Below are 27,389 nucleotides of genomic sequence, written 5' to 3'. Positions count from 1 at the left end.
GACCAGTCTCTCAGTCTTTGCCAGTGAAAAATATCCCCAAAGCATGAAGCTATGCAGGACTGGACTAGAAACAAAATGCAGCCCTGGATATTTTTTTATACCAGCCATATAATGCAAACCACTGGTATAGTGTGTAGATATATAGGTGGAAAAGATAACTTAAAAGAATGCTTCAAACTCTATGACCACTACAGCTTGCTGTAGTATAGTGTAAGGCTGCAAGGCAGGCCTTGATGTCCTCCTACCATAAGTAATCAAATTGGTTTTGAATGGTTCAGTTTCTTACCTGGTATCCAGCGGGCGCTATTCCCCACCACTAATTCCCGAGAGTCAGAAGTTCCATTTGCTCTTCTAAACTAATTTCTGCAGGGAATGGCTTCTCCCGGTGGACCCAAGGTAAGTAGTCAAACTGTTCAAAATTTTTAGACTACTTAACAATTTACAATGGGTGCGTGCCAAGGCACCATAACCATGACAGCAAGCATGATTAAAGTTTCATGGGCCAAAACATTGCATGTTATTCTGTATCCTGTGATTTCCAATAAATTGAATCTTTGAGCCTAAGCTGTGATGTTTACCTATCTGTTCACTTTCATAAGCATACACCACACACTTACACACACTCACATTAACATACACACATTGTTACTTACACACACTCACTTAAGCACTCACACAATTTCCCCAGGACAATGTGTTCTGGTGTGAATTCATGTCAATGGTATCTAAGAATAGCAGGAGACCTGTGCACTGTGAGCCCCAACTTCTTCCTGCTCCCTTAGGAGGGCTTCCAGTTTCACAGGCAGGCACATACCTGTCCATATCCCGACACCCATGCCTGCAACAAGCTGTAGTTTATTAGTCAGACACTGGGGTTACATTACAGTAACCCATGCGCTGACATGGGGTTCAAGAATGAGTAACCTTTGAATTTATTTGCTGCATATTTTTATTTACTGCATTTTTTTTTTTTTAAATGGTGGTTTTAACTCCAGCATGGTGAGTCTTTTAAATAATTCTATAAATGCAGTCAATCCCCTTGAAATGCCACTCACCTCATTTATTGTGTACAGCACAAGGACATAAATTGTAACAAATTTGGTTAAAAAAAAAAGGGGTATACAGGAAGTCCAAAAGTTTATTTTTCTCTGTTATTAGGAATCTTTCAGACGTGTATATAATTATGCATACAGTTAAACTAGACTGTAAATACTACCATGCAATTATGTGCTGTTTATTTATGGTCTAAACGCATATAATGGGATGTTTCTTACTGTTGTAACCTTGGGGAGAAATCCCGGTTTATTTTTATTACATATCCACCTATGGGGTAAATACAATTTCAGGAACTGAAAACAAGTTGGAGAATTTTCTTATTGGCAATATTTTGCAAATTAAAGTTCCCTTTCACATTAGTACTTCATATGGAAAAACTAGTCCCCTATACAAAGAATTGTGTGTATGTAATATTGGTTTGCCTATAAAGTCAAAATATAGGTAGCAGTGACTAAATACTTTTGTGGTCACAGATTAAAATGATTGTTCTAGAAATTATAGGTCATGTCATAAATTTGGCATAATTGATTCAAGGAAAAAAATACTTCTGTGTTAAACAATCCTGTGCAGGCAGGTTTTGTAAAGTTGTAAATGGAGATGCAGAGGAGTTCAACAAATACTCCAAGCACCAACACTACTACAGTGTACTATAGTGGTTATGGTGCCAGGAGTGCCCTGGTGCTTCTCATTGTAAGTAGTCAAACCATTTTAGAACAGTTTGACTTCTTAACTGGGATCCAGCAGGACCCACTCACATGGCATTGCAGTTTAAGGCAAGAATGAGGGGACCCACCATTTGCATTCTAAAGGTTAAATTCTTCAAGAGGTAAACAGGTTTCTGGTAATTGGACAGTAATTGTTCTATAGGTGTAAAAGGAAGAATTGCTATTTTATTGATAGAGATAACTATGCTGAGGGAAACACAGTGCTAAATGGGAAGTCAAATAGGGCTTTAAGGGCTAATGTAAAACTTAGCCCTAAGGGTATATACGATGTTGAAAGGGAGTGGGTTAAGAAAGGAGACTTTGACAAATCAATGATGTCCCTAGCTAAAGCTCAAATGGGGGGGGGGTGTTATCCACAGTGTGTTCATTATTATAAAAATATGTGGAATAACAGAGTATTGGACACATTCCTATTATATTTCATTGATCATAAGCAATTTGGCACGAACATGGCTAATTCTATCAACACAATTCAGCAGTGTTGAATATTTAATTTATTTCTAAGAAAATATATCATGAAAGCTTACAAAACGAAACTACTAGAACATGTCACACAATACGATCGTTTATATTATTTAATCAGGCTAATTAAGTTAAATTGGTTGTGTAAATTGTGAATGAAAGATAATGTTAAAGTTGAGGATAAAAGCAGCTTTGTGTTAACAACTTGGAAAGTGGGAACTAGAACTACCGTTTGACCAAAAAAAGGAAGTGTAGAATTTGATCAAAAAGATCAAACTTTGTCAGAATTTTTCTGTATGAAGACACACCATATCATTTATTTAGATCCCTTTCAAGCAATACAAAACAACATGTTTCAAGGATGTCTAAGTATCTAGATCAAGAACTGTAGTATTGCCACATTGCGATATTTTTATTGAACATGATAAAAAATACTATTTTTGAGTACAGTTATAATGTATTCACAATGTGTGATTTATGTCCCGTTTCCACTGAGCGGTACGGTTTGGGTTGGTACGGTCTGGTATGCTATTTTGAGTGTTTCCATTCTGAAAGTTGCCCATACAACTGAACCAATCCACACCATTCCTGGGCCCCCTTCAGATGTAGGTCCATAGGAAATGGTACGGTGCGGTTAGGGCGGAGCTACTGGCGTCACACTATACAATCCATTGATTGGCGGACAGGAAAACGTCAATGCTCACCACAAATGGCACGCTAGGCATTTGGCCTAAACCCCCCCATGCCCCTGGCAGTCCAACTTGCAGTGGAAACGCTCACCTGAATAGGCTGGACCATTTTAACCCTTCCGAACCGTACCGACCCGAACCATACCGCTCAGGGGAAACAAGGCATTAGTGAACCCTTTGATTTACCTTACAATTAATGAAAGCATATTGTTTTATAGCAACATTTATAACAGCACATTTTTATATGAAATTTGGAAAGTTACCTCAGGTACAATTGTATAAAAGCCCCTTAATACAATGCGTGAGAGGTTGAGTAATATTGGGAAATATTCCCTATGTGTGACTATTAATTCTTGGGATTTCTCAGTTGAGCTTGTGTTGCATGCTATTTACTATTGAATACACACTAAATGTCTCTTCCTAGGAAAGAAAGTTACTTCCAGGCATGTAGTTGTTACTAGCATTGAAAGGCAACAACTGCAACACACAGAACGAAGCCTACGCTAGGCCAAAACAAACATTTGGGATTACTTTATCACTTTTGAAGAAGGACATTGAATGACATTGAATCTAGGTTGCCTTTGCAGCCATGATTAGTCTCATATGCCCTGATTATATGTCGTCTACAACATTGCAAAAGAGCCACATATTGTTTTATAACAAAACCAAATGTACATTTAAGTTGGTTAGCTAACAGGATGTAACTCATTTGTATAAGCACAGCTCCAAATGTCAATTACATTCCCTAGTGAACATTATCCCATAAAACAGGTAAATAAGCTTAGTCAATTCCACTAAACTGGTCTCACACGCCGTTGTCTCTTTTAAAATATAATCCACAATCTATAATGAGTGTACCTACGCAGGCTGTCTATGTGCCTGTTGCATCAGACAGGTCTGAGAATGTGCGTAACATTTTACACTAATAAGGTGAACAATTTAGTTCATAAACCATGCACATAAGAGGATTTTGTTGACCATCTTAGTCCACATCCTTGACATTTTCACGAAGCCTTTCTCTCCAGCAATGAATCAATTCTGACAATGGAGCATGTCTAACATCTCTCAAGCTATGTCCCCTCCTTTTCTTCCTAAACAGATGTGTGATTGTTACACAATTTTGTTTTTATGATCTTATGAGCAATTGAGGAGATAATAAATCTTAGATAAGTTCAGCTGCACACGTCAAACAGGTGTTCATAGTTTTCCTAAAATCTGTGTGTCAACAATAGCAGGATATAGTTGTTGGGAAAAAAAAAAAGAACATATCTTAATAGAGGCCTCCATTAGATATATTAGCAGGCCATTAGAAACAGCCGTGTACACTTACTGAGCCAAAATTCCCGGCCTGTCAACCCGTATCACCACCTTATGAGGTCACATTCACCAGGATGTTAAAGATACATGGTATAAATAGTGGCTAACTTCTGAGAGGATGAGCTCACAGCAAAGATTAAAAACGTGTTTCTAAATCCATGTTTTAAGAAGTTGTCATTTTATTTACCTTGGCTCACACTTCAGACTAAAAGTGAACCTGACATATAATAAAATAATAGACACTATAAATCTTAACTGAACTGCACACAGAAATTAATACTTGCTCTCCAGTTCTAATAAAGGTTAATGTGCTTCACAAAGCCAGTATTCAAAGCAAAATCTAACATTATAATATTTGATGAATAATAAAATAAGCACACAGCGTGACAGTTTAGATTTGAGGCTCTTTGATCATGATTTAAACATCCACTAGCTGTATTGTAATGCTTTCCCCATATTCTTCTAGATGCGTTATCTTTTTTACAAAGCAGACAAAAAAATGCCATTTGTGTTAGGTTCTATTTTAATTCCACATCTGATTAGAATATACATTGCTTATGTCCCTAAAAATTAGCCGCTCCACTTACTTTACAGGTGTTTTCTGTTGTCATCTTGCCACTCAGTTGCTGTTTTTGTGTGTGACCGTTTGTGTTTAATGACCGGGGACATCATCATGGATGTAGGCAGGACTCAATGTTTCTGGCAGAGCCCCAAGTGGATGTAGTGTGAAGATCCTGAATGTGTCTCTCTTCTTTTTCTATGGCAATGAAAAGGAATTGTCTATGGTGATGTCATCATCGACATCTCTACAAGTCCCCTTGTATACAATGAAACTTAAAGGGTTACTCCAAGCACCATAGCCACTTCAGCGATTTGAACTTTGTTAATGGTGGTAGGAGTATGTATGAGGAGTGTTTCAGCTTGAAACACTGCTCATACTGAGATGTTTGTGCTTGTGTGCTGGGGACAAGCTGCACCTCCAGCACACAATTTTGGCAGCCCAGAACTCTGTTCCTGGCTGGATAATGTTAATTATGTGCATAGCTTTTGTCACCTGACAACCGATGTAGAAATCTTCCCCTCGAAAGCAGAGTGCCTGCAAGGGGAATCTACCTATCCCCCCCAATGCTCCTTCCTTGTGGACACTCCCTTTGCCTGCCTCTGTTGCACATTTGTTTAGTTTAAAAAAAAAAAACCTCCTTCTGCCTCCCTCCCCTCGTCAGTCTGTAGTGTGCGCACGCACTCTGAGCTGGCAATAGGTCCAATCACAGTCTTCTCTATGAGACGTCAATAAGTTCAATCATAGGCTTCTCTATGACTTTGGGGGGGATGCAGAAGATCAGCACTGGGAACTTCACCAGACACTGGATTTAAGGTGAGTAAAAATCATTTTGTTTAGGTTTTACTCCAAACGGAGGAGGAGAACCTTCTCCATAGTGCCAGTAGGGCATATTACACAAAAAGGTCCCCCTCCTCCAAATGGTTAAGGTAAACCTTTAACATCTAAAAAAATATGGACCTAAAAACTATTGAGCTGCTAAAAAATAAAATGGATAAACTGCTGCAGTCATAAATAAACATATGGTTAATTTGACAATCCATGATATTTCTCTTCCTGGTCTTTTTTTATTGTTAACAATTAAAACATTACTATTTCCGAGGTGTTGCCCATTTCATTCTCATTTTGACATAAAACAAAAAAATCTCCAATTTGCCATTTTGCTGCTCCCCTTCCCACTTGAATTATTTGTGGATTAATTTTACAGTTGACTTTACACCTTGGATGAATTTAGTTTCTGCCAACTTAAATGTTATATCCAGGTACAGTATTTCAAACATTGCAATTCTATCTGATTTTGATGCACAAAATGGCTAAAATTGTTTTATCAAATAAACAACTCTACATTAACTATCAGATCAAAATCATGGAGTTTCCTTTAGCCTGAAAAAATACTGTAATACTTTCTTACTCACTAAAATGGTGTATTGCGTTAAGGTATACCTCCCCAACAGTGAGAGCATCGTGATAACTGTCAGGGTACCTGAGGCCTCTACCTCTAAGGGAGGTAGAGACTTGGTGGTGTATCCGTCCAGGCGAGCTGTTTCCTCCGTTCCTCGCGGTTCATCCAGTCACTTAAACACCGGCCGCGAGGAATCCACGTCCTTTTCTAGCAGGACGCTCAATACGTGACGTCATGACGCTAGCACGAGCAATCTGTCACTCAAGTGTCCGATATCCAATCGGTACTTGTCAGAGGCGTGATTTCCATCCAGAGCCAGGGTATTTAAGCTTACTCCTTACTTCAGCTCATTGCCCTGTCGTGGTTCTAGCTTGTCTAGTCACTCAGTGCTCTGGTATTCTAGTTTGCTCTTTTGGTTTTGACTCGGCTCGTTGTACTACCCTGTTTCTCTGTTATCCTTTGACCCGGCTTGTCTCTCGCTTATCTGTCTTCTCGTTCCCTCGACCTCGGCTTGTCTCTGACTATTCTTTACTCTCGGTACGTTAGTCCGGCCATTCTAAGGCCCGGTATACGTACCTTTCCACTCTTTGTACTCTGCGTGTTGGATCCCTGTCCCGATCCTGACATTACGACAGGGCCAATGGATCCTGCAGGTACAAACAGTCAGCTTGGTTCTTCGGATCCCAGGTTTGACGCCATGGAACATAGGATGGATCAGATGGCTTTGGCACTACAGGCACTTTTGTCTCGTGCTAGTAATCCACCTGAGGAGACACGTACTCCTTCTATCTCTCCTGCTGTCTCAGGTCTAGAGGTAGCCACTGTAGGTGCTTCTTCCCGTATTACCCCACCAGTACGTTATGGCGGGTCACCGGAGAAGTGTCGTGGCTTTCTAAACCAAATTAGCATCCATTTCGAACTACAACCCCGCTCTTATCCTACAGATAGAGCAAAGGTTGGATTTATTATTACTCTGCTCATTGAAAAAGCTTTGAGATGGGCCAATCCTTTATGGGAGAATGATAATCCACTCGTCTATAATTATAATGCCTTTGTAGCTGCGTTTAGAAGAACTTTTGACCCTCCTGGCAGAAAGGTCAATGCAGCTAGATTAATGTTGCGCCTTAAACAGGATAATCGAACACTTGTGGATTATGCACTAGAGTTCAGATCCTTGGCGGCAGAAGTTAAGTGGAACGAACAGGCTTATATAGATGTGTTTCTGAATGGGTTATCAGATGTAATTCTTGACGAGGTCGCTACTAGAGAACTCCCTGAAAATTTGGAGGATTTAATTTCTTTTATATCTCGTATTGATGAACGCTTAAGAGAGAGGCAGAACACTCGAGATAGGACCCGTAGACCCTCCTTTAAACTAGCGCCTACCTTTCAAATCTCTGAGTTCGAAGACTTACGTATTCCTGAACCTATGCAGATAGGCAGTACTCATCTCACTGAAAGGGAGAGACAGTACAGGAGAAGGGAGGGTTTGTGTATGTATTGTGGAGTCAGGGGTCATTTACGCCTAAATTGTCCCAATCGTTCGGGAAACGCTCGCACCTAAGTTCCTCTAGAGGACAGGCCTTGGGTGTTTCTACTTTGTCCTCTATTCACAACTATAAGGAGCTCAGGCTTGTGTTACCCGTTTCTTTAAAATGGGAGAAGGGAGTAGTTAAGACTATGGCACTAATCGATTCTGGAGCTGCTGAGAGCTTTATAGATCAGGGTTTTGCTGCCAAGCATGCTATTCCATCCCAGTTAAAGGAGACACCTCTGGCTGTCGAGGCCATCGATGGTAGACCGTTACTTGAGCCTGTTATTTTCCATGAGACCATACCGATTAACTTGACTGTTGGCATCCTGCATAAAGAGGATATATCCTTAATGCTCATTTCTTCTCCGTCTATTCCCATAGTCCTGGGGTACTCCTGGCTGAGGAGACACAACCCTATTATTAATTGGGAATCAGGGGAGATAGTTTCGTGGGGAGAGAATTGTCAAGAAAAATGCTTGCGGAAGGTCTTACCCCTTGGATTAACTAATACATCGAATACCTCTGACAATCCTACAGAGACACAAATTCCGCCTCAGTATCTAGATTTAAAAGCAGTCTTTGACAAAAAGAAAGCCGATACCTTACCCCCACACAGGTCCTTTGATTGCAAAATTAACCTACTCCCTGGTACCATGCCTCCCAGAGGTCATGTATACCCATTATCTATAAAGGAGAACTCAGTCCTAGAGGAATATATTCACGAAAATTTAGACAAGGGATTCATCAGGAGGTCCTCCTCTCCTGCCGGGGCTGGATTTTTTTTTGTTAAAAAGAAAGATGGTTCTTTGAGACCTTGTATTGATTATCGAGGCTTGAATAAGATAACCATTAAAAATGCCTACCCGATTCCCTTGATCACCGAACTCTTCGATCGTTTGAAGGGCTCTACAATTTTCACCAAGTTAGACCTCAGAGGGGCATATAACTTGGTGAGAATCCAGCAGGGACATGAGTGGATGACGGCATTCAATACTCGATATGGCCACTATGAATATACTGTCATGCCTTTTGGGTTATGCAATGCGCCAGCAGTATTCCAAGATCTGATTAATGAGGTTCTTAGGGAATTTCAGCAAGAGTGCGTCATTGTATACCTAGATGATATACTCATTCATTCTAGTGACATTGAGATTCATCACAAACAAGTCAGGAGGGTTTTGCACAAGCTTCTCCAGCATGGCTTGTACTGCAAGTTGGAGAAATGTAGCTTTGATCAAACCCAGGTAACCTTTCTCGGCTATGTGATCTCTGGGGAGGGATTTAAGATGGATCCGGATAAGCTCCAATCCATTCTAGAGTGGCCTTTACCCGCAGGTCTTAAAGCCATACAGAGATTTATTGGTTTTTCCAATTATTATAGGCGCTTTATTAAGGGCTATTCTTCCATTATTGCACCTATCACTAACATGACCAAACAGGGGGCTGACACTAAGAATTGGACTACTGAAGCTCTCCTTGCGTTCAAGACTCTCAAGGAGCTTTTCGCTTCCGCTCCAATTTTAGTTCACCCTGACACTTCTCTGCCATTTTTGCTCGAGGTAGACGCATCAGAGACTGGTTTAGGTGCTGTTCTATCTCAAAGGTTGGGTGTTGATAAGCCATTACATCCATGTGGATTTTTCTCTAAAAAATTGACCGGTACTGAAAGCAGGTATGACATTGGTGACAGAGAATTACTAGCGGTTATCAAGGCTTTGAAAGAATGGAGACATTTATTGGAAGGTACATTACATCCTGTTACCATCCTGACAGACCACAAAAACTTGTCCTATATCGGAGAGGCCAAGCGTCTGTCCTCCAGGCAGGCTCGTTGGTCGTTGTTTCTTACCCATTTCAATTACGTTCTGACTTACAGACCTGGGTCAAAGAATTCTAAAGCCGATGCGCTATCTCGCCAATATGAACCCTCTGCTTCAGTTGAACCACTTTTGTCTTCCATTGTACCCAAATGCAATATTATTGCTAATACCAGTCTCAAAATTCATTCCCCGCTACTTGACCAGATCTTGAAGTCACAACATCTGGCTCCCGGAAACACTCCTGAGGGAAGAAACTTTGTTCCTCCTGAACTTCAACTGGAACTCTTACAGTGTTTTCATGAAAGTAAAATAGCTGGTCATCCTGGTATTCGCAAGACGTACTCTCTGATATCCAAGGATTTCTGGTGGCCTTCTCTTCGTAAGGATATTGAGGAGTTCGTCGCAGCTTGTGAGACTTGTGCCAAGACTAAACTATCTCATGCATCCCCATGTGGCCTGTTACATCCCTTGGACATTCCTGAGAAACCTTGGTCCTGTTTGTCCATTGACTTTATCGTTGATTTGCCTGCTTCCAAAAGACAGACTGTTATCCTCACGGTGGTGGATAGATTTACTAAGATGGCCCATTTCGTGCCTTTACCTAAACTTCCGACCTCTCCTGAATTGGCAGAGATTTTTGCGAGAGAAGTTTTTCGCCTACATGGGATTCCTTCAGAGATTGTTTCTGATAGAGGTTCTCAATTTGTCTCACGTTTCTGGAGATCCTTTTGTTCTCAAATGGGCATCAAACTGAACTTTTCCTCTGCCTATCACCCTCAGTCTAACGGAGCTGCTGAACGTACTAATCAAAAGATCGAACAGTATCTGCGTTGCTTTGTTTCCGAACACCAGGACGATTGGGTCGGTCTGATTCCTTGGGCGGAGTTCGCACACAATAACCTTGTTTGCGATTCAACTCGCTCTAGCCCTTTCTTCATGAACTATGGCTTTCATCCTTCGATTTTTCCTTCGGTTTCCTCTTCTCAGGGGATACCGTCGGTTGATGATCATGTCGCCAACCTGAAGAAATTATGGGACCAGACTCGACAAATTCTATTGCATAGTTCCTCGCTGTTCAAGAAACACGCTGACAAACATAGAAGAACGGCTCCTGTTTTTGTTCCTGGGGATAGGGTATGGTTGAGTACTAAGAATATTCGCCTAAAAGTTCCGTCCATGAAATTTGCTCCTCGTTACATAGGCCCTTACAGGGTTCTCACTCGTATCAATCCGGTTGCGTATCGCCTTGCTCTGCCACCTGCCTTACGCATTCCTAACTCTTTTCATGTCTCCTTGTTGAAACCCCTCATTTGCAACAAATTCTCCTCTAAGGTCTCCTCGCCTCGTCCTGTTCAGGTGGAAGGTCGGGAGGAGTACGAGGTCAGCTCCATCATTGACTCCAGAATTTCAAGGGGAAAATTGCAATATCTGGTCAACTGGAGGGGATATGGTCCTGAGGAGAGGAGTTGGGTACCTCAGGAGGACGTCCATGCTTCTCGCCTTCGCAGAGCATTTCACCTTCGCTTCCCATCTCGCCCCGGTTCATTCCGCCCGGTGGGCGTATCTGAGAGGGGGGGTACTGTCAGGGTACCTGAGGCCTCTACCTCTAAGGGAGGTAGAGACTTGGTGGTGTATCCGTCCAGGCGAGCTGTTTCCTCCGTTCCTCGCGGTTCATCCAGTCACTTAAACACCGGCCGCGAGGAATCCACGTCCTTTTCTAGCAGGACGCTCAATACGTGACGTCATGACGCTAGCACGAGCAATCTGTCACTCAAGTGTCCGATATCCAATCGGTACTTGTCAGAGGCGTGATTTCCATCCAGAGCCAGGGTATTTAAGCTTACTCCTTACTTCAGCTCATTGCCCTGTCGTGGTTCTAGCTTGTCTAGTCACTCAGTGCTCTGGTATTCTAGTTTGCTCTTTTGGTTTTGACTCGGCTCGTTGTACTACCCTGTTTCTCTGTTATCCTTTGACCCGGCTTGTCTCTCGCTTATCTGTCTTCTCGTTCCCTCGACCTCGGCTTGTCTCTGACTATTCTTTACTCTCGGTACGTTAGTCCGGCCATTCTAAGGCCCGGTATACGTACCTTTCCACTCTTTGTACTCTGCGTGTTGGATCCCTGTCCCGATCCTGACAATAACATCACTGGCCCAAGGGATGGGTGGAGTTGTCATATAATGGTTGGTAGGATCTGTCCAGAAATGGGACAGTCCCACCCAAAGAGGGGACATGCCAGTGTCTTGTTGCTCTTCGCCTGCACCCTGTGGGAATATTTGCTTGGTCTCCTCAGATGCAGAACAGAACAGGGATTTGGAAAACCACTACAGGACAACTTAACTGAGACTGTCCCACCAGATCCAAGATTATTGCGATGCATACTAAGGGTCCTGTTAAATGGACCATCATCACCTCAACATGAATAACACATACAAATGCTCACATGTGGAAACATCCATGTATTTTTCAGTTGGAAATTTTGAGATATGTCAAAATCATTAAAGCAGAACTGTCACTCTCTGGGGCCTTTGCATAATTTGTGACATCATGACTGGGGGTCCGGTGGTCGGAGGGAAAGGGAGGGCAGGCAAAGGTGAGTTTAACTTACCTGAACCTGTTCCTTTGCGGGTGACGCAATAATCTTCTGTCTGGTCCGCTTCTGCACCTGGCACTAGTCCCTACTTTATCTCAGTATATCTCTTTACTCGGTTGGAATTTTGGTGAAATTCCAACAGAGTCAATATGACTATTTTCATAAAGATTTTATTGTTATGAAATATTCATTTTGCAGGGGAGGGAGTGGGGTGACAGTATAATTCTCTTTTGATTAAAAATAACTATGCTATCATCAACTCTGACAACTAAACTAGCTGACTATAACTTCCTCATCCTTCCACTCCCATCACAGAATACACAAAATCACTTATCCATTCATTGCTACTAAATTCTGGGTTATAATTGTTTGGAAGAATACATCTGTACCTTATATATCTGACTAGATATCCAACTTACGAATATATATTCAAAATTCCAAAAGCAAACTTATCTGTACTTGTCTGTAGTTCAACACACTGCGTACCAATAAATCTATTGTTCATGGCAATATATCAAAATATCAAAAATAAAATACTGCAAAGAAACGTACACTAATAATGACAAAAAATAATGAAAAGTGCCTTAATGACACAGTTTAAATGCTGCTAGTGGTATATTCTCGGTTAACAATGCTTATTTATACTTTTATTGATGTAGAGTATTTAGATCTTCATTATAAGAGTCCCGACATAGCAAGCTAATAAAAGATGATGTTATTGCTGTTGCCTCTACAAATGGTTTGATAATAAAAAAAATTTAAACCTGCAAGTGTTAAAATGTGCTTTTTCCTTAATCATATAAAAATGATTTTGCATTGTAATTTTTTTTTTTTCAATGTAAGAGTGTGTCTTGACATCTACGCGTGACCAACAAGTCTTTATGCATGTTGGATGATTGATGGACAGACAGACGGACCAACAGGCGGATGGATTGATGGATGAATATATGTTGAGAAATTTAGCCAAGCACTAGTGACGAATCCATTAATTTGTGCATAACTCAACAAGTTCAAAAAGTTGAAACATATTTGTGTTATCACTCAAAGTAATTCTTTTCTTTTCTTTGAATTCCTTTTCACTCTAAGGTGTAAGAATATACTGAGTATTTTCCCACATTATACCTTTCTTTGTCACTGTATATCAGTTGAAATGAACTCATTCAGGCCAGCGTGCAGTGCTGCTGGATGCCTCTCAAGGTTTCCTATTGAAAATTCTGTAATATGTTCCCACATTCTATCGTTCTCTAGATAAGAATGTATTCAAAGGTGCTAATAATGTCTGCCTGTGCGAAATCCATCCCTTTGCCCTTTCATCATTGACAAAATCATGTTTTAGACCTGAACACCTCTGAGATTTCCTTTTTTTCCAAGGGCTTCTCTTTTCCTGTTAGCCCTGAAGGAAAATACCTGATCCTGACAGTTTTAAATGTCACTTTACTGTTTGGTTCTCAGTGATATATTTATATCAAGGGGAACGACATGGTGCTGTTTGCAAGAGACTGAGCTCTCATGGGATTGTGAATCCATCGCAATGACATTTGAAGAAGCAAAACAATGAATAAGTTATTTCTTCCCCTCCCATTAATTTAGTCAGCAGATACTTTAGGGGTGGGGAAGGAAAAAAAATTTGGCTGAACTTTTTTATGTTTTTGCAGACCAGATAACTTAAAGTTAATTGTGTTGTAATAAAAAGTCTAACTCAACTTTTAACCAAGTGCTGATATCTGATAAGTCAGAACAAAACCCAATGAAAATAAATACTTCTTACTTTTCAACCTTAAAATTACAAGCATTTGACTTGAACCCGTCGTGTTACTGCACCCCTAGAAATATACAAATTTTGGAAAGTTTCAATAAAATTGGAACACTAAAGTGTTTATGCCTAGCAAGTCTAAAAGTAATTGCACTGTTTAAAATTCCATTATTTGGAATTAAAGGAAAATGTGCTTAAATTGTTTAATGCCCTTATTGAACAAAATATATTGTTATAAGGATTTGTGGAAATGACTGGAAAGTCAATACTTGACACTGTGATCTTGACACTCCAGATGTTTGTAAACTACACTGATCAAAATTATAAACGCAACACTTTTGTTTTTGCCCCCATTTTTCATGAGCTGAACTCAAAGATCTAAGACTTTTTCAATGTACACAAAAGGCCTATTTCTCTCAATATTGTTCACAAATTTGTCTAAATCTGTGATCAGGGGCGGACTGACAGGTCGGGCAGATCGGTCACGGACCGAGGGCCCGAGGCAGTCAGGGGCCCGGCAGCACAGCCATGCTCTGGCTGGGGAGATCAGAGATCTCCTCAGCCAGAACATGATTTTTCCGTTATTCCGGTGATATGCTGCAGGACCCCTGCAGCATATCACTCTGTAGTTAACCCCCTCCCCCCCTCCCCGTGTCCCCTCTCTCAGGGAGACCTGGCAGTGAGTATTCAGTTCTTGCTGCCAGGTCTCCAGCCGTGCGGTGCTGTGTGAGGAGGAAGAGGCGGGGCCAGGAAGTGACATCACGTCCTGCCCTGCCTGAAGAGCAGCCGGAAGATATGGAGCTGCAGCAGCCTGGCAGACAGCACAGGTAAGCTTCAAATAATTTTAATTCAGCTCAACACCCACCTCAGCCCCAGTACCCACCTCTGATCCCACTGTACCCACCTCTGATCCCACTGTACCCACCTCTGATCCCACTGTACCCACCTCAGCCCCAGTACCCACCTCTGATCCCACTGTACCCACCTCTGATCCCACTGTACCCACCTCAGCCCCAGTACCCACCTCTGATCACACTGTACCCACCTCTGATCCCACTGTACCCACCTCTGATCCCACTGTACCCACCTCAGCCCCAGTACCCACCTCTGATCACACTGTACCCACCTCTGATCCCACTGTACCCACCTCAGCCCCAGTACCCACCTCTGATCCCACTGTACCCACCTCTGATCCCACTGTACCCACCTCAGCCCCAGTACCCACCTCTGATCACACTGTACCCACCTCTGATCCCACTGTACCCACCTCAGCCCCAGTACCCACCTCTGATCCCACTGTACCCACCTCTGATCCCACTGTACCCACCTCAGCCCCAGTACCCACCTCTGATCACACTGTACCCACCTCTGATCCCACTGTACCCACCTCAGCCCCAGTACCCACCTCTGATCACACTGTAGCCCCCCTGTACATACCTCAGCCTCACTGTACCCACCTCAGTGCCCAGTACCCATCTGTACTCCCACCTTAGCCCCCCTGTACCCTCCTCAGCCCCCCTGTAACCACCTCAGCCTCCAGTACCCACCACTGCTCCCACCTAAGCCCCCCTGTACCCACCTCAGCCACCTGTACCCACCTCTGCTCCCACCTCAGCCCCCCTGTATCCACCTCAGCCCCCAGTACCCACCTGTGCTCCCACCTCAACCCCCCAGTACCCACATCAGCCCCCCTTTACCCACCTCAGCCCCCAGTACCCACCTCTGCTCCCACCTCAGCCCCCCTGTACCCACCTCAGCCCCCAGTACCCACCTGTGCTCCCACCTCAACCCCCCAGTACCCACATCAGCCCCCCTTTACCCACCTCAGCCCCCAGTACCCACCTCTGCTCCCACCTCAGCCCCCCTGAACCCACCTCAGCCCCCCTGAACCCACCTCAGCCCCCAGTACCCACCTGTGCTCCCACCTCAACCCCCCAGTACCCACATCAGCCCCCCTTTACCCACCTCAGCCCCCAGTACCCACCTCTGCTCCCACCTCAGCCCCCCTGTACCCACCTCAGCCCCCTGTACCCACCTCTGCTCCCACCTCAGCCCCCTGTACCCACCTCAGCCCCCCTGTACCCAGCTCAGCCCCCAGTACCCACCTCTGCTCCCACCTCAGCCCCCAGTACCCACATCAACCCCCCGTGCCCATCTCTGCCCCCAGTACCCACCTCTGCTCCCACCTCAGGTATGTGTGGCTCGCACGCAGCCATTCTGTGTGCTGGGCAACCTACACATAATATATGTATAAAAGCGGCAGAAAGAAGGGGGAGAAGAGTAGCAGGGGGCCAGAAAACCAGGAGGGCGGGCCCTTGATCACCCACTGCCCGAGGGCCCTGTGAGGTGTCAGTCCGCCCCTGTCTGTGATAGTGGGCACTTCGCCTTATCGCCTAATCCATCCACCTCACAAGTGTGATTAGACGACATGATTATTGCACAGGTGTGCCTTAGGCTGGCCACAATAAAAGGCCACTCTAAAATGTGCAGTTTTATCACACAGCACAATGGCCCAGATGTTGCATGTTTTGAGGGAGCATGCAATTGGCATGCTGACTGCAAGAATGTCCACCAGAGCTATTGCCTGTGATTTGAATGTTCATTTCTCTACCATAAGCCATCTCAAAAGGCGTTTCAGACAATTTGGCAGTACATCCAACCGGTCTCAGAACCGCAGACCACGTGTAACCACACCAGCCCAGGACCTCCATATCCAGCATCTTCACCTCCAAGATCATCTGAGACCAGCTGCTGCAACAATCAGTTTGCATAACCAAAGAATTTCTGCACAAACTGTCAAACACTGCCTCAGGGAAGCTCATCTGCATGCTCATTGTCCTCATCGGGGTCTCGACCTGACTGCAGTTCATCGTCGTAACCGACTTGAGTGGGCAAATGCACACATTCCATGGCACTTTGGAGAGGTGTTCTCCTCATGGATGAATCCCGGTTTTCACTGTACAGGGCAGATAGCAGACAGCGTGTATGGCCTCGTTTGGGTGAGCGGTTTGCTGATGTCAATGTTGTGGATCGAGTGGCCCCTGGTGGCGTTGGGGTTATAATATGGGCAGGCGTATGTTATGGACAACGAACACAGGTGCATTTTATTGATGGCATTTTTAATGCACAGAGATACCGTGACGAGATCCTGAGGCACATTGTTGTGCCATTCATTCACGACCATCACCTCCTGTTGCAGCATGATAATGCACAGCACCATGTTGCAAGGATCTGTACACAATTCCTGGAAGCTGAAAACATCCCAGTTCTTGCTTGGCCAGCATACTCACCAGATATGTCACCGATTAAGCATGTTTGGGATGCAGCATATACGACAGCGTGTTCCAGGTCCTGCCAATATTAAGCAACTTCGCACAGCCATTGAAGAGGAGTGGACCAACATTCCAAAGGCCACAATCAACAACCTGATCAACTCTATGCGAAGGAGGTCACACCAGCTACTGACTGATTTTCGAACACCCCCTCCCCCCTCCAGACTCCCCCAATACAGTAAAACTGCACATTTGAGACTGGCCTTTTATTGTGGCCAGCCTAAGGCACACCTTTGCAATAATCATGCTGTCTAATCAGCATATTGATATGCAACACCTCTGAGGTGCATGGATTATCTCGGCAAAGGAGAAGTGCTCACTAATAACAGATTTATACAGATTTGTGAACAATATTTGAGAGAAATAGGCCTTTTGTATACATAGAAAAAGTCTTAGATCTTTGAGTTTGGCTCATAAAAAATGGGGACAAAAACAAAAGTGTTGTGTTTATAATTTTGTGCAGTGTACATTTTCCATGATGGTCATCACCTTAAATGTAGTTCACAAGCAAACAAAGTTCGCACTTATAATAAGCCCTGCAGTAGTTATTAGTCACTGAAAGGATCTAAATGCACAGATAATTGTTCCACTGTTCCATACAAAGGAAGTATACACCGGAAAAGTAAAAACATCCGGCTGACGAAAAAAGAAAATATGTATTTTAAACTTGTGCATACAGGAGGTGTCCATTTAAGATAAATATATCTGAATGTGGCATTTAACGTTCTACAAAAATCCTGATTAACACAGGATGTTTTCTTTTATATAACTATCCCCATCTGTCAGAGATTTCTGGATTAAGCTGTGTTTTAGTATTCTTAAATCTGTTTTATACAATTAAGACTGAGACTGCACTTCAAATAAATAACCAACGTAGCAAAAACACACAACTCTAAAAAGTACAATTTCAAATAAATTATATTTGAAAAAAATCACTTGTTTTGCTCTGAAAATCAAAAACAGCCTGATAGCAATAGCGGAACGTTTTCTTCTGCTTTAATTACTGGTAGAGTTTTAGAAATGATTATGAGATATGGCTGTTGTTTTTTATGCAAAATTAGGAAAACACTCCCTTCTGGCAAAATGTTGTTTATTTGTTGTTTTTTGTGTGAATCTTATTATCCAGGGTGCAAACCAACTCTAAAGATGCATCTAGGGCCTTATTTGTTAATGGCAAAACTATGTCAATAATAGATAAGGTTTTAAATATAAAGCAATCCAACAGTTTTCATGGCATTTGTTCAATATTTAGTCCAATGACTACTATGTTCCTTCATCAACATGACAATATGATAGTCTTGCTTATCAGTAACTCCAGATTATGTGGACTACATCACCCCTGATGCTTTGCTTGCATTATAATAATAACAAAGTATTTAACCAGGAAAGGTACATTTAGATTACTGTGGTTTTCAAGTATGTCCTGGGATGTTAACTCAGCCCAACATCCAATTTAATAATACTACTTCAGAAGGATGAAGGGCTGAGTCAACCTGCAACCCAAGAGTTGAACAGATTCTACTGATGATGCACTAGCAACTGAGCTATCTCACTGGCCTGTAAGAATGCTGACTGTAAGAGTATTATGGGAGATGTAGTCCAAAACATCTGGAGTGTTGGAGGTTGCCTACTCCTGCTCTATGCTCTATAGAACCTGTGGTTAGTCATTGAAGGAAACATCTCTGTCACAGTCCAGTCTTTAATGGCCATTATTAATTGTGATTGCATAAAACAAATGTTTAAAGGTCTAATAAAATGTTCTTGTGGTAACCTAGATAAACTGGTACATAAAAGTTATTGATACAACAAAAACACAAGTGTGTTGTATAATGTGTTTATTTTAATGTGTGCTTGTCCTCTGTACAACAGCAGCCAACATTACTTTTTCATATAGCGCATAGTAGATATGTGTTTTAGTGGACATTAAGCACATGTATAATGTCAACAACAATTTTGTTTAGGAAAAAATTCTAGTATTAAAAGTGAAAGTCACTATCTGGCCTGATAGCACAAAATGATGGATAGAATCTAATTTATACACCCATATGTTCATGTAATCTATAGAAAAGAGGAAAGCCAGGTTCTAACAAACTTTGATCTATTATATTTTCTTTTTTTCCGTTTGCGTCTCTTGCCTATGGTACATGATGGATTTTTTTTTTTTATCTGTTAGTATCATAACACATGTTTATCTTTAGTTGACATATTGATTGCCATTTTAATTATTGCAATTTCAGTTGAAATTCATAATGTTCTTTTTTCGGTAAGTCACTTATCTCCTGATGTGCATACGTTAGCTCATTTTTGAAAAACTACTTTGACCAAGTTAATAGTAACCAGATGTTTTTGTGATAAGATGGGGTGCTGGAAATCTCTGTCTGGAGCTCTGGAAAACTGAAGGTATGAGTTGTCTGCCTAGCCAGCTTGTAAAGGACATAATTCAAGGGAGTTTTCTACTAAACAGTGAGTTGGCATGTGCCTTTCAAAATCTGGAGCAAACAAATCAAAACACTAAGATTGAAAAATAGATAATAGTTTAAAAAATGTAAAATAAATTTTAAAAAACATTAGCTGTCGCTTCATTGCATCCCATTGTTTAATGAATAAATGTGGAACTGAAATGCAAATAAAAGACTTGTGAAAAAAATGAAAATCATGGTAATTCCTCTAGCTCCATCCAAGTGGCTGGGGAGAATAGCAATTCAAATATAATTTCTCTTAGCACACCGCCACACAGTAAAAAAAAAAGGGAGATTTCTGTGCGGAATTATTTATGTACTTTACACATCACTAACCCAGCTTCTACAGAATGAGTTAAAAAGAATCTGTCCTTTGGACTATTGGGTCTAATCAATATCTATTTGCACGGTGGGGCAATTTAAAGTGCTCATTAGGTCTAATATTAGTATTCAAATCCAATATTTACCAATATAACCCATCAAATGTAAAAACTGTGCAGAACAACTTAAAGTTACCAATGAGAAATTATCCATTATTTGCTCTGTTTTATTAACACGTTAGCATTTCTACTAGCCATTTTTCTTTATCGCACAAAAAGCAGAAATACATTTGTCTTAAGCATGTAGATTGAAACTCTCCATATTAACAATCCTGTACAATTGTAGATAGCGGAGTCCCTTGTTCGCAGTCCAAAACTGTGTAGACTGCATAGCTTCTTATACATCGTCCTATATCATATGTTCAAAATCCCTTGCAAGTATATCATAAACATAAAATGTAACTCAATGCAAGAGAACAAGGAATGCTTTATATATATATCAACTATCACTCATTCTTAATGAATAATAAAATATATTAACACATCTAATATATCAATATATAAATATATACTTCACAGTGAATACACCTTTAAGATTGTGTAAATAAAATGATGAATTCTAAAATGGAATTTAGGATGCTGCTACTGGTTTTTATAATATGCCTTGCTCTCTTCCCCCCCCCCCCCCCCACCCCGCTTCTCAACCCCTTTGGGCTACATATAGGATACAAACTCTCCAATTTGAAATCTACATAACTATGACATTAAATGTCTGTCCCTTTCCTATCCTAAACTAAGCTCCTGCTTTGATCTAATCGACATCCATCCCACACTCTTCATCAGCTATTACATTCCCATTATGGAATCCCTTTGCAAAAATCCCCTTTGGATTTTGGAAAACCCAAGAAATGTATTGTGAACGCCACATGGGCTTTTAAAGTGTCTCTCCAAACCACAACAAAATTCTCCCTGTGACTGATCACAATATAGTAATCTCACACTGGACTATCCACATGTCCTTCTACAGGTGTTGGGATCATGGGCAATCTTCATAAATTAACGAATGCTATTTCGCTAGACCAATGCTACTTTAAATATATATATATATATATATACCTTGCTTGCAAACAGCCAGACACTGTAACAATTATTGTTAATCTACACTTCACTCTAGTGCAATATTCCTTCCCCCACAAAGGGAGGCTTTGTCAATCCTTATGGCAGGGGCTCCTTTAAACATGATATCATAAGAAAAGTTACAGGCAGAGAATTCGCAGTTACCCAAAGTAATGATAGTCATGCTGTGTGATTTCTCAGTAAAAGTGAAATGCAAGAATCGTGTACCACTCACCAACTCTCCACGTGTGTGAAGATCATGGCTGCTGGTCATGTAAATACATGTCACATTTATGTATAACACTTCATGCCAAGAAGATCGCTGTATGTACATTCCATGGGCAGCTAAAAGTTTAACTGTTTTGCAATTAAGAGCAGTTAAATTGCTATTTCCCCCCTCACTAAATATACATATCCAAGAGGAATGTCAGACAGCTGGGGCTAACATATGGATAAAATGTAGTCAAAGACATTGTGTCCTCTCCATTGGGAGACGCTTTTGCAATTTATGTTATCCTGCAATGTTTTGTTTCCCAATAGAGACTTTTGTATAATTACAGTTACTTAGGAAAATAGCATATGTGCTGGAGAAAGTTGTCTCTTTGGAGTGAAGGTTCTCCATCATTTCGCACCTTAGTAAATCGCACCGGTACTATACATTTAAAGCATCAAGTGGCATCTGAGAAAGGAATCAGACTAACGTTTAGAATTATGGAGTTACATCCTGCGGGTTTAATTAATTGCCCCAAACATGGCATGCAGTGTACAGTAGTGTAAGCCTTACCCGGATATGCCCGCTGATAAGCAGCATAGGGGAGTAATATATCACTATATGGCATTCTATTAATCATGGCTAACGTTCTGACCACAATAGTTCCCTAATCACTACTGACGTCAAAAACATTTAAAACAGATTTGTTTTCTCTTATATGTGGGGCTTTCCCTCTGCTTGGGCAAAACATACATTGCTGATTATATAGTCAGCAGCATCCAGGAAGCCTCTCTTAGCTAAACCAATTGATTTTAAAATGCTCTTACTTGCCAGTTGGCTGCAGATCGCACAGCTGAGTTCCTCTTACCTGTCCGATGGTTTTGCCTTTCTTATGAGACATGCCATGATGAATGATTAGAGACCTGTTGGTGGCTAGAGTTGGAGTCTGTACCAGCAAGATGGACTTGATAGAGTTAACCTTAGACCTTGAGATGTCCACCTGGGAGCTCTCCACCAACAGCACCGCCGCCAGCAGAGGCAACAGGCAGCTACACTCCCAATTCCAAAACAGGAACAGCATGTTCATCTCTCTCCCCTTGTGATAAGCCAAGAGGGGGAAGAAAATTAAGGTAGATACCCCCCAACAGTCTAAAGCAGAGAACGATTCACAATGGGCTTCTTCAGTTTGTGTCCCTGACTGTCAGCAAGTAATTAAACGGATGTTCATTGCATCTCTGGTTTCATTGGGACATTAAAAAAAAAAAAAAGAGAAAATGGCAAATTTAATGTCCATAAGCATGCCAGTGCATGCTCACATCAATAACTAAATTATATATATATATATATATATATATATATATATATATATAAAAATAATAATGTTTTAACTATAAAAAAGGAAATGAGTTTTAAAAACAAGTTAGAATGTATCCTGGCTGTTTGCAGATCTATGTGTGAGTGGCTGTTCTCCTCAGCATCCGAGCTGCACTGAGACCGGATTCCAGGTGAGCATAGCTAGGATTAAGATGTCTTTGCTGCAGAGACGCATCGGGCTCCATTCAGTGAGGGAGGCTGCAGCCAGTCTAGAAGGCAAACCGATGTGATGCTAGTGATGTACAGAGCCAGACCCTGCTGCAGTTCACACGTTACTGTGAGTCCAAAACAACCCAGATGCAATCACTCCATGTTATTCTGTCTCTTCCTGGCTTTCCCCCTTCTCTTTGGTCTTTTATGATCTCAGCTCCTTTCTTTTTATAGGTTTCCACAATGGGTTTATTTCCCCCGCCCACATTCAGGAGTGACAAAGGATGAAACTGATCCTAACTACTTCTTGCAGTTGCTACAAGTGAGAAGAGAAATTCTTCCCTCTTCATAAATGTATCTGTGAACCCAGCACCAAGTCAATGTTAAGATGTATATATAGGTGGCATCTTCTTTTATTCTGTAACCTAACCTGACAAGCTATTCCTACACCGACTACATGATTGAAAACCTGTGAAGGGTGTGATAGCTTTTTTTTTTCTTTTTACTGTAATCTCTTGTAGTTGTGGCATTAAATTTGTTATTATGACTTTTTTTTTATTTGAGAAATTGATTAGGAAGGAGATGTACCCATTCATGAAAACTGTCACTCCCATGTCTGCTTAGAGTGAGTCACCCACCAACAATATGCATACTATTGTTAGTTTTACACTAAGTATTCTAAATAAAGTATTGTGTATTGAGGCAACTAATTAGACATATTTCATTGTTTTTGATTTTTTAATCCCTTCCCTAACTGCATGTGCTGTCTTTTTGGTGACTGCGCAGCTGTTCTGCTTAAAATGTCTTGTTCAGAATAAACTTTAGACCTGTCTTAGGTGTGTTCTATGCAGTGTTAGAATACTGTGCCTGATGGGAGTAGCAGTGTAATAATAATAATAATAATAATAATAATAATAATAATAAAAGCTGAGGGACTGCAGGTGGTCCATCCCTATTCTATTACCAAATGAGTTCAGTGCTATGGTGAATATACTGTTTGTACCATATGGTTATCAAATCAGAGGGAATATTTCAATAAACATATGGACATGATCCCAGCTCCCCTCTGAATGGTAATTGGCTGCAGGTATGCATGCATTTATTTCCTCTGATTTTTGAATTCCAGGGAAGTAATGAATGTCTGTTTTACATGAGCAAGTGATACATATTAAATCACAGCAGCTTCCTGGGCTTGCATTTTTGATTTTCAGAAGTCAGTATATTTTAGGCGTTCCTGTTATGAACAAAGATTTTGTTTGTGTGTTCATGATTTATTTTTCTTTTCGTTATTTACACGTTGACGTGTGGTAGGTTACATCGTTTTCACTCTGGTAATATAATTTTTGCAATGCTTATTTTGCTATCTGCAGTCTCCCTGTATGGGAAAACTAAGTGAAAAAAAAAATATGGTATTACTTTTAAAAGTTAAATTACTAGCAACTGTGCACATGCCATTTATAGAATATGCCCATATGTGTCTGTTTCCTAAATGAAACCCATAAATGAAATTCGCACAATTCGTCCATAGAAGTGGATTATGCACAAGTGCACAGAAGCAGGGGATAGACAGACAGACAGACAGACAAGAAAACACAATACTCAGTTTGCACAGTGCATTTGAACTGTAAGCGTCTATGTGAGTTTGTGGAACTCAAGGAAATACATTCCATTACAGAGATAAATAAAAATGTTACCACATGAATCCTGATCTGGGACTTTTGTTATCTAATCATCCAGTTGGCTACCAGATATGTAAATAAAAAATATAGTTATTTAATGTGATTAACCAGGTTTTGTATATCATGTTCAGTTTCATGAGTTTATTCACTTTGTTTAGAGTTTCCCTTGATCATCAGTTACTTTAGTTTAACTACAGTAAACCATGTAATGTGAAGTATTTAGTCAAATTGGCTTGGACTAAGCGAATTAATAGATACACTCACATTTCAGCAACTAAGGTTTGGTTAGCTCCTTAAACTCGACTACTGACTCCAACTACTGATTTTCTCAAGAGAAAGACCTATTGTTTGGTTGAAACGTTGTACAGCTTGCTGTGGGGACATCGGTGTTATTTGATGTGTGCTGGTCAATATTCTTTTTGGATTCTAAATTGATTGGTTTAAACTTCTCATCTTCAAATGAACTACTTTTTATTAGTTTTGCAGTATGATATTTATTTTATAAGATTTTTTTTTTTTTTTTATGTTTAACCTCTAAATGTTCAACATATCCCATATTATCGACTCTACAAAAATAGTTGGACATCAGAGTTGCATTATGGGTATTATAAATTGTTAGGATTCAGATTTTGAATCAATTCCATTGATGTGCCTTCTAAAAATAAAACAGAAATTACAGAGGTTAACTTTTTTCCCACTATGAAAGTTCTAATGAAGGAAACAAACAAACAAACAAACACACAAATGTACTCACTAAGTACAGTTTCTCATCATTCAAGACCACTTAAAACATGCTTTGAGTGCTTAATTTTCACGTGACATTGATTTTTACATTTATTGATTTGAAAAAAAAATACATTGTTTGTTTGAGCTTATTTTTTTCTTTACATGTCTTTACTGTTCATAAACACGGTCCATACGCAGATCAGTAAATAAAAGAATGGTCTAAAAAGTGTCTAAAAGGTCAAACTACTTTTCTATAAAAAAGTATTTTCCATTGTGCTTTATCATCACTAGTTTGGTGATTAATATTACCTTATAATGTAGGTATTTACAAACTTTATGATGCAGAACAAATTAGGTAAATTAAACTAAACCAATATCTCCATGTTCAAACATGTTTGCCCTAATTGTATTCAACACAATTTTCCCAGATTTTAGGAACGCATCCGGACAGGCTATGAGTAGTGTTCAAGAATATGTAGAACAGCAGGCCAATCCAAAATGAGCGTTTTGAGGCAAATGATCCATCTAATGTCAATGCACAGTCACGTGACTTCAACATGCTTTAATCTACAACGTTGTTCTGCTGACAACCCTACACGTGCCATCACTCTGTTATGATCTGCATTCCATCACTCTAGAAGGGGACTTGACTGGTCCTTCCTACACAGAGGGAAGATGGCAAATGAAACGGTTACTTGACAAGTTATAAAATAGGAAGGCAGAGAAGGCAGAAATTGAAAAGAAGAGATATTTGAGTAAAAAACAAAGGCATATGAAGAAGGAAGAAAAACCAGCTGTAAATAAAAAGTAGAGATAACAGAGAAAGGAAATAAAGGAAATAAACATTCATATAAAAGAAAATTATAAACGGACATTACTTTAAACATAGGGATTATTTAGAGAGTGGAGAAAGGGACACTAACACAAATTTAGAAAGGGTGAAGACAGAAGGGAAAGCGATATTAAGGTAAAATGACAATAAACTAAATAGAGGAGAGAAAAGGACATTAAAACAAAATGAAAAACTAGAAAAGAGAAAGATGATAAATGGATATTCATGTTTAATTGTGCACCACTATCTGCAGCCCACACTGGGCTCTTCTTTAATTTTAACTTAATGCACCTTTTAAGGCTGAGCCACCAGGCTTTGGTGACCAGATAAAGGGTGAGGAGCCAGAGCTTAGATTAGAGGTGAGGACATTAAATATAATCAGTGTGTCTGTGTATCTGTCTTTTTGTCAGTGTGTATATCTGTGTGTCTCAGTGTCTGTATCTGAATATTATCAGTATGTGTATTTGCATGTGTCAGCGTGTGTGTGTGTGTGTTTATGTGTGTCAGTGGGTTTATATGTATGCGTGTCAGTGGGTGTATCTGTGCATCTGTGTATCTGTATGTGTGTAAGTGTGTGTACCTGCGTGTTTGCATCTGCATGTGTATCTTCTGTGTATGTGTGTCAGTATGGGTATATATAATATGTCCGTGTATCTTCTGTGTATGTGTGTCTGTAGATCTGCATGTGTGTCAGTGTGTGTATTTGTGTGTCTGTAAATCTGTATGTGTGTGTATCATGGCGTGTGTATGGTAGGTTATGTGTATATATATATATATATATATATAAATATATATATATAAAGTCAACACTATATACAAACATCAACACTACTTACAACACGCCTCCTGTATTACCACATGTATTAAAACACCAACATTTGATATATACACACACCCCTGCATTCAAAAACAAACACTAGAAAGAAAAGGCAGTGTTTACATTGCTGCCTAGTAACCCCTCTTGTGGCAGTCACTCAGAGGGCATTTCTAGTCCAGCATGGAGGCGCTGAATGTTTCCCATAGAGATGCATTGATTTAATGCATCTCTATAAGGCGATGATGATTGGCACAGTGCAGTGTTTTGACATGAATGCACAATAGCTCCCAATTCTTTCTTATGGGAAAGCAGTGGATTGGCTGAGATCATCCAAATTGATAATCTCAGCCATGGAGGTGGAGCCAGGCGGGGATCTGAGTCTATTATCCCCCCACCACCCCATCTTCCCATGGTGCCTGTCAGCGTACCCATAGTCTACACTTGCAATACTAGGGAGGAGGTACAT

General features: G+C 40.7%; 1 protein-coding gene across 1 annotated transcript in view; it reads right to left on the bottom strand.

Moving 5' to 3' along the window:
* The window catches only part of DKK2 (dickkopf WNT signaling pathway inhibitor 2), a 90,199-nt gene extending 67,527 nt beyond the window's left edge, over nt 1–22,672 (bottom strand). The window contains exon 1 of the mRNA XM_063460063.1: nt 22,214–22,672. Coding sequence (XP_063316133.1) covers nt 22,214–22,432 — 219 coding nt within the window. The 5' untranslated portion in view covers nt 22,433–22,672. The remainder of the gene's footprint in view (nt 1–22,213) is intronic.
* Between the last annotated feature and the right edge of the window lie 4,717 nt (nt 22,673–27,389).

Source organism: Pelobates fuscus, chromosome 6, assembly GCF_036172605.1.
Source record: "Pelobates fuscus isolate aPelFus1 chromosome 6, aPelFus1.pri, whole genome shotgun sequence".
Taxonomy (NCBI): Eukaryota; Metazoa; Chordata; class Amphibia; order Anura; family Pelobatidae; genus Pelobates; species Pelobates fuscus.
This window is presented reverse-complemented; position numbering and strand designations above follow the sequence as displayed.